We start from the raw sequence: 17,486 nt of genomic DNA, 5'->3' as shown, positions 1-17,486 counted from the left end.
TATCTGAAAACAAGTGCTCCACTTACCAAGCCCCAGATGGCACCAGGAGAGGTAGCTATGATTGTAGCTGCTCTGGGTGTGTTGTACATTAAGGCCAACTCACCAAAACATCCTCTGTTATCATAGGTTCCAACACACCTCCCAACACCGTCGCATTTTACATAAATATCATATGTACCTCTGTTAATAAAATACATAAATACAGTGAGCACAATCCAGCCCTGGTCTTTGCTGAGCAGCCTCTCACTGTATTAACACCATGAACTCCAAAGAAAAAGCATTTGAAATACACATTCCCTTGTTTAAATGGTATTGAACACCTTGTTTGATATGTTTATAAAGATAGGCTGGATGTACAGTGACCTGTTGATCACCAGAACTTATTAAAAATTAAGATTTAACTTGGTATCTATTTCATTTCAGCCACGCTGAATACAAATGTCACAAGCCTTTGCAAAAATTGCTATGATAGACTAGATAGTAATACAAGTTATTTAACATTTTAAATAGTCTAAAGTAGCAATTTCTAATGAAATGAATAACAGAGATGCAGGAAACAGAAGGAATGTATGAAGAGCAACATAAGATTATGACATAAATATATGCATTTGTCTAATATATTGTGCATTTCTTCTCCCCATCATTTAATTAGTAACTTTGGGGTTTTTTGCTTTGGGAATGCAGTAAAATCTGGTGTACTGTAAAACATGATGCCACCCCCGTTGATGATGAGCCATCATTTTGTTCAGTGCTGAATATCTGTATGGGGTGTGTTGGTAAATCATGTGAATGTAATGCAAAAATCTGTGCAATGACTTCATTGATAAGGGACTTAGAGGTGATTCACTGCACCTAAGAACTGCAAGGCTGACAGAATATTGTCAAGTCCCTGCAGCTTTCTGGATAAGATGACAAACTGTAATACTCTTTCCAGTACAGAATCCTGACACAATTCTAAGATCTTCTGATTAATGTTTCAGTTAGAAGGGACCTACAACAATCATCTAGTCCAACTACCTGAGCACTTCAGGGCTGCCCGAAAGTTAAAGGATGTCATTAGAAGAATTGTCCCAATGTTTCTTAAATACTGATGGGCTTGGAGCATTGGCCACTTTTCTAGGAAGCCTGTTCTGGTGTTTGACCACCCAGCTGGTAGGAAAATGATTCCTAATGTTGAGTTTGAACCTTCCCTGGCACAGATTTGAACCAGTCCCATGAGTGCTATTACTGGATACCAGGAGAAAAGCTCAGCATCTCCCTCTCCCCTTCCTCAGGAAGATGTAGGGAACAATGAAGTCACCTCTCAGCCTCCTTTTCTCCAAACTAGACAAAACCCAGAGTCCCCAGCCACTCTTCACAGGACATGCCTTCCAGCCCTCTCACCAAATTTCTTGCCCTCCTCTGGACACACTGAAGTAACTTCACACCCTTCTTAAACTGTGGGGCCCAGAACTCCACATGGTGTTCAAGGTGAGGACACACCAATGCTGAATGGAAAATCACATCTTTTGACCAGCTTGCTGTACTGACCTACACTGATTAAAAGCCTCTGCATTTATTCTAGAGTTCTATCTTTTAGATACTTTTCCAGCATAATATTTCTTTCAAAGACACTCAGAAATCACTGTGTTAGCCTAAACTACAGGTACAAATAAGAGAAAGTTTTTTAGGACAGCCTGGTTGGAGCCTGTGCCAACAGACTAGTGAAGGATGCCAAAATAAATGCTCTTCCTAAGTCACTGATTTCAACAGTAATCATTAGCTAGGATTTTACTTAGTTACCTGCTTTGTCTGGTATAGTTCTCCAAATGAAAAGTAAAGACTTAGCAACTCAAGGTCTAATAATCATGTGAGCAAGAAGTTTATAGGTAGTACTGAAATGCAGTAAGATTTCAAATACTGAGCTGTAAAAGTTTTCCTACTGTGCTTTGTGTTAGATCTCTTTCCAGGTAAAACCAAAGCCCTGGAATTGGGATTGGGCAATGCACAACATATTTCTGTGTGGAAAAATTTGCCTCCTTTTGGAAACTGCTCCCCACAGCTCAGACAGAGCTGTACTGCTTCGTGGGTGCTCTTTGTTTTCCTCTCATGCAAATATATGTAAGGGTTCAATACAAGTTCACAGAATACAGATTTTTCTCAATGGACTTTTGCATAACACTTTGTGCTATAATAAGACACAGCAATTCACCTATCGATGACGTAGAAGTTGTCACCATCATCCCCTTGATCGATTACGTGTTCTCCACCTTCAACCAGCTTTTCAAACATCGCATCTAACACCTGAGACATCTGTTCCTGTTTGAAAAGAACACAAAGACAAGAAATTATCATCTGCTTTTAGAACTTTACTCCTCAAATTAACCAACTGTCCAGCTTCTACCCATATGCAGATGAAAAATGTTAGCGGATGGAAAATATTCACACCACAGAAATGGTCAAGAGTTTTATTTAGTATTCAGTGTTAGTTTCTTCCTTTTCCACTGTTCATAGCTTCTCTTGTCCCTGAAAATGATAAAATAGATCTTCCCTGCAATATAAAGTGCTCATGACCATCCAAAGACAGAATTTCACCCTTCACAACTGAGTAGCATTATATTGTTGAAAGAAAAAACTCTCTCCCTTATTGCAAATGATACACAGACCTGATTTTGTGTTTAGAACTATCTTACAGACTTTAAAGCTTCAAAATGATTGCAAAGTATTTTAAAAATCTCAATTATACAATGCCTGCAGAATGGTTGGCCAGATGTAACCATAAAGGTCTGCAGTGCTTTGGTCGAGTAAGTAAATGCTGGACTTGTTGGGAAGTAGGAATTTACACATGGCTACAAAACTTATTTTGTTAATTTGAATGGAATACAAATGTTTAGAGAGAAATGTTAACAGACTAACAAAATGTAATCATCTGAATTATGACTGTCTAATAACAAAACCAAATCACTAATTACATAATTTGCCTTGCTTGGTGTGCATCTGCTAAAACTTGACTATTGCACGTCAAAAAATCCAAACACAGCTCATTGCACATTAACAAGATGAAGCCTAAAAAGATAACTTAAAAATCTAAGCTTTATTTTCAGTTTACCCCACAATATGCCCCAAAGTCTAACAATAATCACAAAATTATACTCTACTTTTTGAAACTGGTTAAGTTTGTCTTGTACTGGAATAAGCAGGTTCTAGTGAAGTCCATGGTACAGAAAAACCTGTAGATTTGCATTTTGCAATGGTTCAGTTCATGGCATTTCCAGCCACTGGGAGATGGATTGCATTTGCCTTTCCAAAGATGACCAGCATAAGCCAGTCCTCTAGAGTCCTCTGGCAGCCCATGGATAGAGACAACCGTACAAGATAGCTCAGGATCATTTGAAAGTCCCCTTTCTTTCCTCTGAGGATAGAGAGATCTAGTGATAATATATTTAAGAAAGAAAAAAAAGGTTATTGAGCAGAAGTAATTGTGGCCAGAGAAGAGAGAAGTGAGAATATGTGGGAGGAACACCTCTGCAGACACCAAGGTCAGTGGAGGAGGAACTCCTGGCACTGGAGCTGAGGATCTCCTGCAGCCTGTGGTTAAGACCATGGCTGCAGCCCATGATGATTAACAGGGTGCAGAGGTCCACCTGCAGCCCATGGAGGTTAGCAGGGTGCAGAGATCCACCTGTAGCCTGTGAGGAGACCCATGCTGGAGCAGGTAGATTCCCACAAAAGAGGCTGTGAACCCAGGGGGAACCCTTGCTGGAGCAGCTCCTGGCAGTGACCTGCAGACCTGAGGACAGAGGAGCTTACACTGGAGCAGAGTTCCTGGTAGGACTTGTGATCCTGTGGCAGGACTCGTGATCCTGTGGGGGACCTGCCTTGGAGCTGTTCCTCAGGGGTTGGACTGCAACCTGTGAAGAGTGAGCCACACTGCAGCAGTTTGTGGAGAACTGCCACTTGTGGGAAGGACTCATGTTGGAGAAGCTCATGGAGAGCTGTCTCCCATGGGAGGGACCCCATGCTGGAGCAGGGGAAGGTCTCCCTCTCCCTGACAGCAGTGGCAGAAACAACATGTGATGAACTGATGTAGCCCACTTCCCATCTCCCTGTGCCAATGGGAGAGAGGAGGTAGAGTTGGGAAGGAGGGAGGGGTGGGGGAACATGTTCTTAAGGTCTGTTTTATTTCCTCATTATCCTGCTCTGATCTTGTTAGTAATAAAATCACTACATTTCCCCAAGTTGAGTCTGTTTTGCCCATGATGGTATTCAGTGAATAATCCCTCCTGGTCCTTGTCTCAGCCCATTTTGTTATATTTCCTCTTCCCTGTCCATTTTGCAGAGGGGAGTGGGAGAGCAGCTTTGGTGGGTGCCTGGCATACAGGCAGGATCAACCCACTACAAAAGTTCTCCATAGTAAACTCAAACACTCAAGCACTGAGGCTTCCAAGAAGCATCAATGTTTAAACTGCTGATAGAGACATTTGTGGATTGACAAAGTGCTACCTGGATCAATGAAGGCACTGCAGAGAAAATGGAAAGTAGAAAACAGCCATGACTGGCAGTCATGACAATGACAAGTGTAGAAAGTAACTTCTGAAAGTTATCCTTCCCCCCTGTTTAAGAAAAGGTATTCAGGAGACAGAAGGAACAGCTACATTGCTACCATTAAAAGGATGTAGCCCCCCCCTGTTTAAGAAAAGGTATTCAGGGGACAGAAGGAACAGCTACATCGCTACCATTAAAAGGATGAGGCTTCTAACAGCAAACCGAGACAATCTTAATCTGGAGTTTGACAGGAGCTGCTAAAATCCAGCTATTAAACTGGGTGCAATAAATCCCCAAAGTAATGGATGGTACACTGGGATTATATATGCTTGGAAATCCCCCAAAGGAAGGATGAATGTGCTGCTGGAATGTTCACTGGGAGACAGGAAATCTGCTGATTTCCTTTTTAGATCCAAGACATTCTGCACAATCTAAGTGGGCATGAGATTGCCTTGCACCTTAGTAAAACAGTAGCAACATGACTTGCCTATCTCACCTGCCTTGCAAATATTATAATGTTGTGAGACACAGCCATAAGACATGTGAACAAGTGAATCCACAGTTCTTCTATTGTCCCTGAGTTCATAAACCACTTTATTCTTTACTCCTACAACCATTTTACCCAGTTAAAATGGCATCCTGCTACCCATCTCATCCTCACTTTGTGCAATATGAAATATCAACTAATTAATATTCAACATGATATGAAGAAGTCAATGGACTGGACAGAATACCAGAAGAGAATAAGAAGGGCAGAGGGGGAAAAATATGGAGAAAATGTTAGCAAAGCACAGGCAAGAAAACCATGGGAAGAAAGGGACTTCTTAATCAAGAAGTCAAGACCTTACAGAGGAAGAGTAAATTAGAGAATTCATGCCTACAGCTCTCCACATTTGTTTTTCAAAACAAAACAATGTACACATACTTCCTTGGAACTCAGATATAAATGTTAGCAGCAATATTGATCCAATTCAAAATATTTAGCTCCCTTGTATAATATCCACTTGTAAACTAATCAGAAGGCATTTATTTCTTCACTATTACAGAATCTAAATTGTATATCAATGTATAATCAATATTTTCGAGCCATAATATTTTCCTTGATCATATACCTTAACCTTCCTCCACACAGTTACCTGTTCAATTAGTACTCTGCCTCTCAAATATCATGCTCACACCCATCAGTCAGGCTCAGTAACACATTTACTTTTCTAACTATCCCTCTGAGCAAACTGGTTTATTCTTTCTAGCATTCTTTCCCCTTGAGCCTCCTTTTCTCCAGGCTGAACACCCCCAGCTCCCTCAGCCCATCCTCATAGGATTTGTGCTCCAGACTCCTCACCAGCTCTGGACACACTCCAGGACCTCAGGGTCTTTCTTGGAGTGAGGGGCCAAAAACTCAACACAGGACTTGAGGTGTGGCCTCACTGGTGCCCAATACAGGGGGAAAATCACTGCCCTGGTCCTGCTGGCCACACTACTGATGATACAACAGGCAACATCAAACCACTATTCGCTAGATCTGATGTAAGTGCTTATTTTGCCTTAGGTTAAAACAGTGGATTAAGTGCAGTTCTATTTGTTTGGGAACATTTTAGTTTGCGAAGAGCTTTGTGGCATCCAAGAGGGCACAATATTAACATGTCCAGGCATTCTGGATTCAGTCATATATATGTACATATAGACGGGTACTTCTATTAATTGCATCAAAATCTGTAGTTCTAATTCTTCCCCAAAGTTTTTAAGAACCTAAGAGCATTATGAGAATCTTCTGTTAGTAGTTTCAAGGAATGCTTTGCCCTTAGGGATAAGAATCCACTATTCATAAAACAGTTACATTATGCTCTCTTTCATCTGCCTTCAAGTTAATCAATTCTAATTGATTAATCAATATTTGTGCTCTCTTATACTAAATCCCCAGGTGCACGAGTGGCAATATGCCCAGAAATTGCTCCAACATATTTGTGAACAATATGTATAATTTATTACCTTTTAGAAAAGGGTCAAGACCCATTTTAAATCTTCACTACAAGCATTAGCAGGGTAAAGCTCTCCAACATAAAATTTCCCTGAAAGAGAACAGATGATCTAACACTGCTTGTGAATTTTTGCAAAAGAAAGGCCTCAAACTTTAAGGGCAAGCACAGCTTTGATGGTACCAGTCCCTACAGCCACCCTGTTACTCTGATAATAGGTTCATCAGGTTTTTTAACTGCTGCCCTATGGCCTCTAACAGCCAAACCACATAGCCTGTTGTTAATCAGCCCCAGCCAATTCTCCTCTTAAGAGACAAAACCAAAAGAACAACAATGCATTGCAAAAAGGAAGTGTAGAAGGTTGTATTGGCCACTGGATGAGCTGCTGCTGCTATTCCTCCTGGAGATACAATTTCTGTTAGACTGAACAGAGAGAAACTTCAACAATAGTGACTTAGGGCTTATCCTCATTAAGAGCTAAAGATATTTGGTCATCATTGTGTTTCCTCCTTGCACAAAGTGAAAGTGAAGGGGAAAGAGAGCATGCAGTTTGATTCCACTGCTAGTAACCTCCAGCATCCGGAGCACAAAGGAGAAGGTTTGGTCTGGCACACCATGGCAATCCTGGGAGAAGCAATATTATGGTTTCTGGCAATGAGGTGGCAGGCAAATGAGAAGAACAATAAATAATACTCTGGTCTAAGAGCAGGTGGTTTTTCTGGGACAAAGAACAGGAAGAGATGCTTTAGATGATGAATGAGTTAATCTAATACAGGTTAGATGAATAGCATAGGGAGAATTAATTCACTCTTCCACACGGTTCTGCTCCTGGAATTTCTCTTGATTCTTTCCTGATCTGGTTTTCTAAAAAATAGCCCAGAACCTCTGGAAAAACCTCTTTCCTTCATCTTCATGTTTCAATCCACATTCTTCTCTTCAAGGCATTTTTTCTGTACTGGTACACACTAGCTAGAACTGATACTGAGTAACAGCAACTAGATGGGACCCAGAAAGGCAGAAAGATTGCTAAGACATCAATTCTTTAAAAACACCTTTCATTTAAGGGAGCTAGCTCAGGACTGCCTTGCTGAACTCACAATTCCTTAACCAGTCCAACCCTCATCAATCTACAGAGTTACTGGAAGTCTCGAGAAAATTCAAGTAACTTCACAGACTTTAAGGCATTTCTAAGAGTTGGTCTTTAAAACACAGAGTGCTGCTCAGGGAGATGTACCAGAACTGGTGTTCCTCTACACTACTATATTTTCAACCACAGCCAATATGTGAAATATTGATATTTATGAATACTTCTGTGTAACTTTACCTATTTGATATTCAAAAACTGGACAAGGTAAATGCAGACTCAAGACAGTGTTGGGTGTGTTTAACAAGTCCTAAATTGTGTCTTAGTCTGAAGGTTATCATCTTCTCCTCTCTCATTTACCCTCACACTCAAATGGTTCTGCTGTTTTTTAATTTTATGTGATGGCTCTTGTCTGTTCAGATGGACTCTCCAATTAACATGCTGAGTGGTACTGTAAGGCACCTCCCAACTACTGCCACTTCTCCTCCTGCTTTAATTACACCCTTATCTTATCCTTCCACTCAAATTAGAACATAGTGTGTGAGGGTGGGATAAAGTTTTAGGGAAATGTGGACTCCACTGAGCATCATGTACTGAGGGCAGTTCTGAGACATGTTGTTATTCTGTATTTGAGAATGCTGTTTGACACCCTGTGTGTTATTCTGTATTTGAGAATGCTGTTTGACAACCTGCAAAAAGGCCATCGGGGAAAAGCCATTAAGCCCTTTACAGTGTCTCTTCCCCTCTAACTGACCTCTAAAACAATGATTTTCATATACAGAACTTCAGCAGAAAGAGGCTGTTCAATGCAAGGGAAAAAAAAGGCAAAAAACCAGTGGGAGTGGGAGATGTGATCAACACAAAGCTTGACTTTTGTTCCAGAGACTGGAGCTTTAGCAGCTGAAGATATTATCTCTCCCCAAGATGAATGAGTTTTTTTGCTAATACACCACTGCAAACTGCTGCAGTTGGCACCACATGCACTTGTGCTGCAGGGTGGAGAGGCAGAGGTGGCACAGGAACATTTAAATTACTGCAACTACAGTGGCAGAGCCCTTGAGTCACTGCCTAGAAGCAGAACAAGAAGGAGGAGTGGGAGAAGTCCCCTGAGGACTACAGATCCTGGCTCCACAGAAGGAGCAAGCCAGACTTAAGAAGGCTTCATTTTAATACCCTTGCTGTCTTCAGGGCTCCGTAGCTTTACAGTATCTTTTATGAGTAAAATTATTATAATTAAAAACTCCTTTACAAAAATTATCTTGTTCAACTTTCCAGAATGCTGTCTGTAAAGGATTTCAAGCAGGAGGAAGCATTCTTAATCCACTGCATAATCTGAGCAAAGTGGGGGGGTAAACAAGACTTAGGAGATCCCAGGAGCAGATTTCAAGGCTTTGGATTGCAGAGCTCAACAAAGGGACAACTCAGCTAAGAAGTCTTCTGCTAAACACCTGGAGCAGACTGTAGGAACCCTTAGCAATCACAAGTAACTGACTCAGAAGCAAAAACTAAACAAATAGAGTTCAAAACATCAGTATTGAAACAGCAAGCACAGTCCTGAGAAGCCTTTCACAAAGGAAGTAATCCCTCAATATTTCTTGGAAGAGTCTATCAAGTGGCCACACTGGAACTTAAACTTAATGTTCTACACCTACACAACATTACAATATAGCTGATATGAAGCCACCAGATCCCTGCACACCAAGTGGCTGATGACTATTTAGACAGAAGATCTAGTTCTTACTGTAAAGGAAAGCAGATCCCACCCAGAGGATTGATACTATAAGCACTGCTACCATCACAGCAGGTTCTAGGAACATACAATAATCCACTGGGCCACAGAACTCTTAAGAGGGAAATACTCAGAGACTAACCAAGAGGGATCTGACAAAATGCCATTAGTTAATGGAATGATGGTCCAGCCAAGTGGAAGCCAGGACACAGCAACAATAAGGAAAATACACAATAAAACCATTTCACATCCAGGTCAGACACCCACAAACCACTTTGTATCCCTGAAGTTATTCAGGAAAATAATTCGGGAGCAGAAGGGGTAAATGTTTGCATGACTTTAGCTTGAACAAGTATAGTGGAACAGCTGATTAAGTACCTATTAGACATCATGAGGGAGGGAGTTAGTAAATCTTCTGAGTCAGGATCCCTAGTGTCCCATGAATGCACACGTATTAGCACCTACATTAGACTTTTGATGCCCTCCTACAACACCAGCTCCAGGGTTCTGCAAAGCTGGGGGTCTGTGGCTCACTGCTCCTCAGGGCCACTCTGGGAACAGGTACCCAGGGTCAGGCTCAGCCTTTGTGCAGGCAAAAGCAAGAGCAGGAAAGCTGCAGCACAAATTAACGTGTGTTCTCTGTAATAGCACCTGCCTTCCACACAGAGCTGCAGACTGGTCTTTCCATTAGCTCCCTCCTAAATCACATTTTAAACTTGTCTGTTCTCATGCTTAAAACTCTGCATAATTATTTCCCATTCCCCCGTGCTCCCTCCCCTGACAGCACTGAATCAATTCTCTTGAGAAAGCATTTGGTGTGCTGTGAGTCACCCCAGCATGCATGTTTTGATGGATACAGTCACCTTTTCCCTTAAACAATCCTATGCTTTTTTGGGTTTGGGAGCATTATCACCTTTGCTGATCCAGATCACTCACTCAAAGCATTTAAGCTTTCTGAAAACCCCATAATCGTTTTTATAGGCAACAGAAGGAAATTATCTGCAGCATTCTTATGGTATCTGTGTTAAGTGAAATAATAACATAAACACCTCACTATTGCCTTTCTCTTTGCCCCCATTTCATAACTTTCTTGTTTGATTACATCTATAGCTAAACCATAGGTTTTGGGGGTAATTTTTGGTTTAGATGGAGAACTCAGCACCTTATAGATGACAAAAAGTAATTCGTAGGAACAACTTCAACGTTCCAGTTAACTGATGTGTTTATATAAACATCATATATAAACATTTATCATACATAAACATTTACATAAACATCAATCTACAGCAAGAAGATTTAGAATAAGAAAATTAGAAAATCCAATGCTTTACAATCATATTCATGCACAGGTTCACATTCATGTGCTTCAGGATAATAACTGATGGCAGTGAAGAAAAGACTCTATAGATGATGGATCAGTTAGAAAAATGGTGTTTCTGGAATTTATGAAATGGTCAAGAAAGCATATGTAGAGCTCACAAAAGACAAATCTGTTCATTTCTGTTCAAAAGCTCCAGAGAATTAATTTAGTAGCCCTGCTAAATACAGTTAATTAGAAGGAATTCCTTACCGGGTCTAGGTTCTTAAAAAGAAGAATCTCCTTGCATGCCTCCTGCAGTCTGTTTCTTTGATCATCTGTTTTGGGGTGAATAATCTGAGGGATATAATACAAAAGCCCTTAAAGTGCTTATCATATAGCAACACTAGCTGAAGGACTGAGCTAATTCAGCTAAGCATTTTACACAATATTTTGGGCCATGCTTCATAACCCTCTAATTTCAAAACCTTCAGGACTTGAATAAACACTCAATGATAACGTTTTATCACCACAGCATTAGCCAATGAAACACTCCCGTATTTAAAGCTCACCAGATCTTTAGATCTGCAAAATCCAGTTTATTTCCACAAGCCATTCTGGATACCTTTATCTGTTGCTATATAAACATTACTCTACTACTCTCTAACCATATTTGGGGCATGCATGCTTTATAAAAAGCACCACTGTTACATTCAGCCATTTGCCATGACTACTTCCTATAGAGTGTTTTGTGAAATAGTATCTGTGTTAAATTTATATCAGAAATTTCACAGAGTAAACAACAGACTTAACACTAGCTGAGTGTGCCAGAGATTTACTAAATTACCAATGTCTGGTTCATGTCAATCAAGCTGTTCAACTCATATGCTTCAAAAGAGATGCTAGGTATAGCTGTGATACTATAGGGTAACCTTCCTGACAGTGTCACAAGCCAAAAATTAGGTAGAACACACACAATAAAACTTCTCTTGAAAGTCATACTTTTGCTATTTCATCTTAAAAGCTAATTAAATACCTTTAAAAGGGTGACATAAGTCAAAGAAATAAATACAGTTAGTTATTGCATTGTGTATCTAAAAATCTTAGTGACTTTATAGTTTACCGTTTTTCTGCCTTATGAAAAATACTAGAATATTGAGGAAACTACTACAAGATTATGAGGACACCAAATAAGTGGTTTTTTAGGAGAAGGCACCCTCTGGGTAGATACAATTGCATACAAATGTTTCCTTAATCAGGTTTGGCAATTTAGAATATACATCAGGTCCTACACGGGTGACTATTACAGAGGATTTTTAAACGTTTCTTCAACATGAAAGCCCAAGAGATTACTAAAGTATACTCTAACAAAGATGTTTTGGGGAAATAATGGTAATGCTGGTTACAGTTTTCTTCCTAAATTTAGTAACTGAGAATTGAAAAAGTAAGAATTGCACTCAAAGCATTAAGTACCCTAGATTCTGCGTCGTCCTCTTCCTCGTCTGGATTGTAAGCTTCTGCACACACTGAAATAAAAAAAAAAGGTATAATTTTAAGTCAAATTACAGTAATGTTTCACAAGATTTACAGAGCAGAAAATGCATTGTGTGACACACACAATGGAGAAGATACTGCTGAGAGGGTCAACTCCAAACTGCCAGTGGAACAAAGCTACACTTGTAGAATTTTTGGACATGTTTTCCCTGTTTTGAAAGTCCTCTAATGTACTTATAAATTTCTCAACTAACCTATTCTTAGTGATCTTACCATACTATCAGAATTTTTTTCTGATGTCTAAAATTAATTCTTTATTGTTAGAATTTAAGCTATCCATGTAGGATGCAGAGGTCAGATCATTCCCTTTTATCTGTATAGCTTCGAGGTGCTTTGGGGTGTGTTTATTTGGTTGGTTGGTTGGCTTAAGGTGTTTTGCTGGGGTTTTGTTGGCATACTTGGAAACGGTTGGTTGGTTGGCTTAAGGTGTTTTGTTGGGGTTTTTTTTGGCATACTTGGAAAATTCTCACTCCTACCTACCTTTTACTTTTTAGACTAAATAATTCTAGTTCTTCATTATTTTTTTTGTTTACAGGTCACATTTTCCAGCTAACTACCCTTACTGCCATTCCCTGAACTCTGGAGCCAGGATTTGAACTGAGCAGAGTACTGAGCACAACGGATTAATTACTCCATACATTTTGCAGGCTGTATGCCTTTTTCACCCATCCATCCATGCCTTCTTTACAACAGCTTGATTATGTTTACTCATGTAATATTTATAACACATATCTTTTTCAAAACCCACTGCTTAACCAGCTGTCCTGTGCCTGTATATGGCTGTTCTGCCCAAGTGTAGTATCATGCACTTACACCTATTAAATATCACTTTATCCCCAAAGAAATTTTGAGATCATTTTCAATTCCCAAGCAACTTCCATTATGACACTGCTTGATGTTCCCTAGCTTGTTGCTTGTTTGTGGGGGAGTCTTGTGAGACAGCATTCAGAAGTTTCTTAGAATGAAAATGTAGGACATCTGCTCCTTTTCTTTAATCCACAAGTTTTAGTTTCTTGTTACAGGGTAGTGGATAGTTCCAACAAACCCATGCTGATTGCTCTTTGTTGCTTTCCTCCAGGCATTTACAAAATGAATATTTGTTTGAAATTTTTCTAGGAACAAAAATGATCTGTAAATCTCTGGCAGGTCTCTTCCCTCCACAGCTCCCCCATCCTTTTAAGGATGAGGGTTTTTTTCTATCTTTCTGGGGTTTTTTTTCCTCATTTTTCTTCTTCAGATTCTCAATGATAATTACCAACAGGGCTAAGACTAATTTAGCCAACTCTTCCAGTTTCCAAGCATAGCAAGTCTGAGGCACAGCTAGCCTAGTGGGAACACCTAACACAATAAGTACTGTCTGATTTGTCCCTTCTATGTTCCAGGCTGCTTTCCATAGACACTAGTGGAGACTGATGTGCTTCTGCAAAGCAGTAGAGCAACACTTTGCTGGAACATGCTCTTCACAGAAAGATACTTCCAGAACAATTTCTGTTACTCCTCCTGTTCTTACTTGTACACAATCTTTTCTTGTTCATATTTTTTGGCCTTAGCTTCTTTGATGTGGCTTTTTTTCCTCTACATCTTTTGCTATTCTTTTGTACTCGTTCTGAATAATCCAAACTAGTTTTAATTCTGTACATGGTTCCTTCTTGTGCTTGATATAAACAAGGTGTTTGTATTTTAGACAGATTTATTTTATTTGCTTTTTATCCTTCTCCTGTGCTGTCTCAATCTGCATTTTTTTCTCTACATTTTTTTTCTCTGAGGAACAAATAATTCTTTAGCTTCTTTTCTCCAGACTCCTTTACAAACAGATTATGCCCAGTCCTCTTGTATCCTGCTCAAACCTGTTGTTATTTTACCTCTTTCCCCTCCTGCAAACTGTGAGTCCTGTCATTGCAGGGGAATTCTCACTCAACCTGCCTTTTTTTCTGCCTATTCTTGAACAGTTTCTCCCTTAGAGCTGGTATCACATACAATAGCTTCCCCTTTTCCCACATCTCAAAATCTGGCTGTAAATGCATTGCAAAACACGTTGGGTGGTTGGTATTCTTCTTTACTGGCTTGACTGATTAATTAAAATCCTCCATTATCACCATCCCCAGTCCTCTGACAATAAAAATCCCAACCTCCCTGCTCTGTTTGGTGGTCTGTGCAATGCCTGCAGAACAATGAAGCCCATGAGCTTTCCCCTGCTAATATTACTCACAGAGCATTGGTGTGCCCAACTCCCTCTGCAGCTGGGTCACAGCCCAAGCATCTGAACCAAAATATAAAACAGCCTCTTCCTCCTTTCTGTCCTCCCACCATGTCTTTGCTATGCCACTTCAGTCACAGTGTTGCTTGTGGCTTAAGACTTGGTGTCCTCCTGTTTATCCACCATACTTCCTATATTATTATACAGCTTCTGAAGTAGTGACCGGAGAGACCCATTAACCTCCTCATTACCTTGCCCAATTAAGATGATTTCATGGTAAAGCACATCATTGCAAAGTCCCAAAGGAAGTCATGGTCCTCGTTGTATCAGGCACTCAGCTAAAACATCAGCTTTACAAAACTTGGCATCTTCAAAAACTTACAGAAATTTGACACAAGTCCCTCTGGAACTGGCTGAAAGATTCCTATCCAGTTTACTAGGGACTGGATTTGGTCCCAAATAATTACAAATGCCCACAAAAGGAAATCTGCAATCTCTTGAACTATAATATTTTACCTCTACATAAACAAAATGTTCCTACCGACTGTTTAATGCTACTAGAGTTACTAAAATCTTGTCAGAAATAAACTTTAGGGGATTTTATTTAAATAGCAACAGTACCAACATGCCAAGTAAGCACCATATAACCCACTATAATTTAAATCACTGCTTTGTTTCAGCTGGTATCAGCCTCTGTGCCCTGGAGCACGTATGGATACACGGGAGGAGAGTTCCAGAAAAAGAATATGTTCCTGAGGTGTTCTGTATCACTGCTCTGACATCACTCTTCTCTGCTAGAAACTCATTTCAGTCAGTCTCATTAACTACTAGCATTAAGTACTTCTTTATCCCTGATTATGGACAATATATTTAAGACCTGGCGTTTCTCCTGGCGAGTGCCCATATACCCAAATTCTAAAAGGATTTATTCTTGTCATCTGTGATGAGAAACGTACTCTTCTGGTTAGAAATCTGTAGTTACTTTGGCTTATCTTTTTGCCATAATCAGGGATGCATCTTCAGTTTGGGTCACAACTTAAAGATTATACCAATGCTGTGGATCTGCTGGTTTAAATATGAAATTTTCTTTCCTTCATTGATTATTTCAGTAACACCTTCATTTCTAAGTGCACACCACTAGATGTCTCATGGAAAAACCTGATACATTTTATTTTGGTTCTTAAAATGTAGTCTCTGACATTACTATCATCTGCTGAATTTCATGACATGAACACTGGGGTTTGGCACATGAGAATTCCACTGACATAAACCATCCAAACCCAAGTGAGATGTCTCTTACATACACAATCCATATATGCACAAGTCACCTGGATTCCAATTACAGTCAATGGAGAGAAACTGGCACATTTATGAAATGATACATCTGACCTGTATTACATGTCCAGACCAAGATGAGCAATTAAAAATGTGACTAACTGGCTGAGATAAATCCTATGCCTCGAGATGGATCCTGTCCTGGTTCTGGCCAGGTTGTCCTTAGCTCAACCTGTCATCTGTAACTTTTGTGCCTCCAATTCCCTCCATCCCACCCAGTCTGGGGGTTTTCAGTGGGAACACTAAATCAGGGGATATCACTCCTAAACCATGACAATCCTAGTAGTTATAATGAGCTGCAAGACTGGTTTCCCCCACTTCTCCATTTAGCATATATTTCCTGGGAAACAATTTCATCACCTGATGATGATGACCTTCTCCATTTATATTTCCTGGGAAACAATTTCATCATCATCTGATGATGATGATGGGTCGCTCACGTACACTCATTCCAAGGAGACAGTCTGTGGTCCCCATCTCTCTTGTCTAAGGCTTGATTGCCACCACAGATATTAATTCTTCTGAACCATTGCACTGCTGGTGGCTGCAATACTCACAGTGTTCACTACTTTCTTTTTCTACCTTATATTTCCTGGGAAACAATTTCATCATCATCTGATGATGATGATGGGTCGCTCACGTACACTCATTCCAAGGAGACAGTCTGTGGTCCCCATCTCTCTTGTCTAAGGCTTGATTGCCACCACAGATATTAATTCTTCTGAACCATTGCACTGCTGGTGGCTGCAATACTCACAGTGTTCACTACTTTCTTTTTCTACCTATCTATGGTGACTTTATCATGCTCAAATGCCCTGCCATGTTTTGCCATGTGTCACTAATGAATGCAATACTCACATCACTGCTCAAAAAACAGTCCTAAATACTGTTCTTAGGGACCTATTTCATCCCATGCATAATTATGGCATTGACAAAGAGTGATACAAACACTGTTCATATTTCTCCATGGCTTATTTCAGCTATGTGAAACTATTTTTATTCAGTTTTTTTCAGCTGAGGGTTGTGTTTCACATACAGTTCCTCAAGATGAACACAAACACAAACAAGCCCAAATACATGAACACAAAGTATTTGTAGGAAAAACGTGAACTGTCATAAGGCACTGCATTATGAAAACACACATGCACTGAAATCTGCACACAACTCTGTGTGGATTGCTTTGTCAGCAAGAAGAGCTAAGCTTTTACAATTTCTAACTCATCACTCCAAGTAAAGTCAATTTTCTGGTTTACAGCTAGTAAGTATGTTTTATCTTCAAAATCAGCAGTAAGTCACGTCAGTCGTGAATGAATTCTAAAATGAAAAGTAAGATACAGGTAGTAATTGTACAATCACAAAACATGTTAGTCATGCTCCCTCTATGCCTTTGATGTATCAGGAAATAAGCTATCAATAAAGGAATGAATGAAAATAATAATTAAATGATGTATTATAACATCTATAACACGGCAGGCAAAACAATCAATATGTGCATACCCTTACCAAAGTACATAAAGCATATTAAAGAAGCATTTTTCAAGAGAAGAGCTGTGGAAATATTTTTTTCATCCCATTCAGGGCAAATCAAGACTAGAGTTTTGCCAGCATGACTATCAGACTGGAGCACAAAAACAGACCATCTCTAGTTGCTGTAGCTAAACCAGCATGTCATGCACCCCTACAAACATCCCTATGACAGCTATGTCCATCCCCTCATACAGAAAAACCTTCACTTCCCTGGTTTAACTCTATGAAATTGCTAAGGTGACTTAATGGCAGAGTGAGACTTT

At 39.9% G+C, this 17,486-nt stretch overlaps 1 protein-coding gene across 1 annotated transcript; it reads right to left on the bottom strand.

Moving 5' to 3' along the window:
• Positions 1-26: 26 nt before the first annotated feature.
• On the bottom strand, positions 27-12,136 carry LOC103803095 (cAMP-dependent protein kinase type II-beta regulatory subunit; the record flags this gene model as incomplete). Its single annotated transcript, XM_009075632.1, has 4 exons — positions 27-180; positions 2,192-2,298; positions 10,884-10,967; positions 12,084-12,136. Coding segments are annotated over 4 exons (398 nt in total), but the record flags the coding sequence as incomplete, so codon positions are not given.
• Positions 12,137-17,486: the final 5,350 nt, after the last annotated feature.

This window comes from Acanthisitta chloris, unplaced genomic scaffold (genome assembly GCF_000695815.1).
Source record: "Acanthisitta chloris isolate BGI_N310 unplaced genomic scaffold, ASM69581v1 scaffold4325, whole genome shotgun sequence".
Taxonomy (NCBI): Eukaryota; Metazoa; Chordata; class Aves; order Passeriformes; family Acanthisittidae; genus Acanthisitta; species Acanthisitta chloris.
The sequence above is the reverse complement of the archived record's forward strand: the minus strand, read 5'-3'. Positions and strand labels throughout refer to the sequence as shown.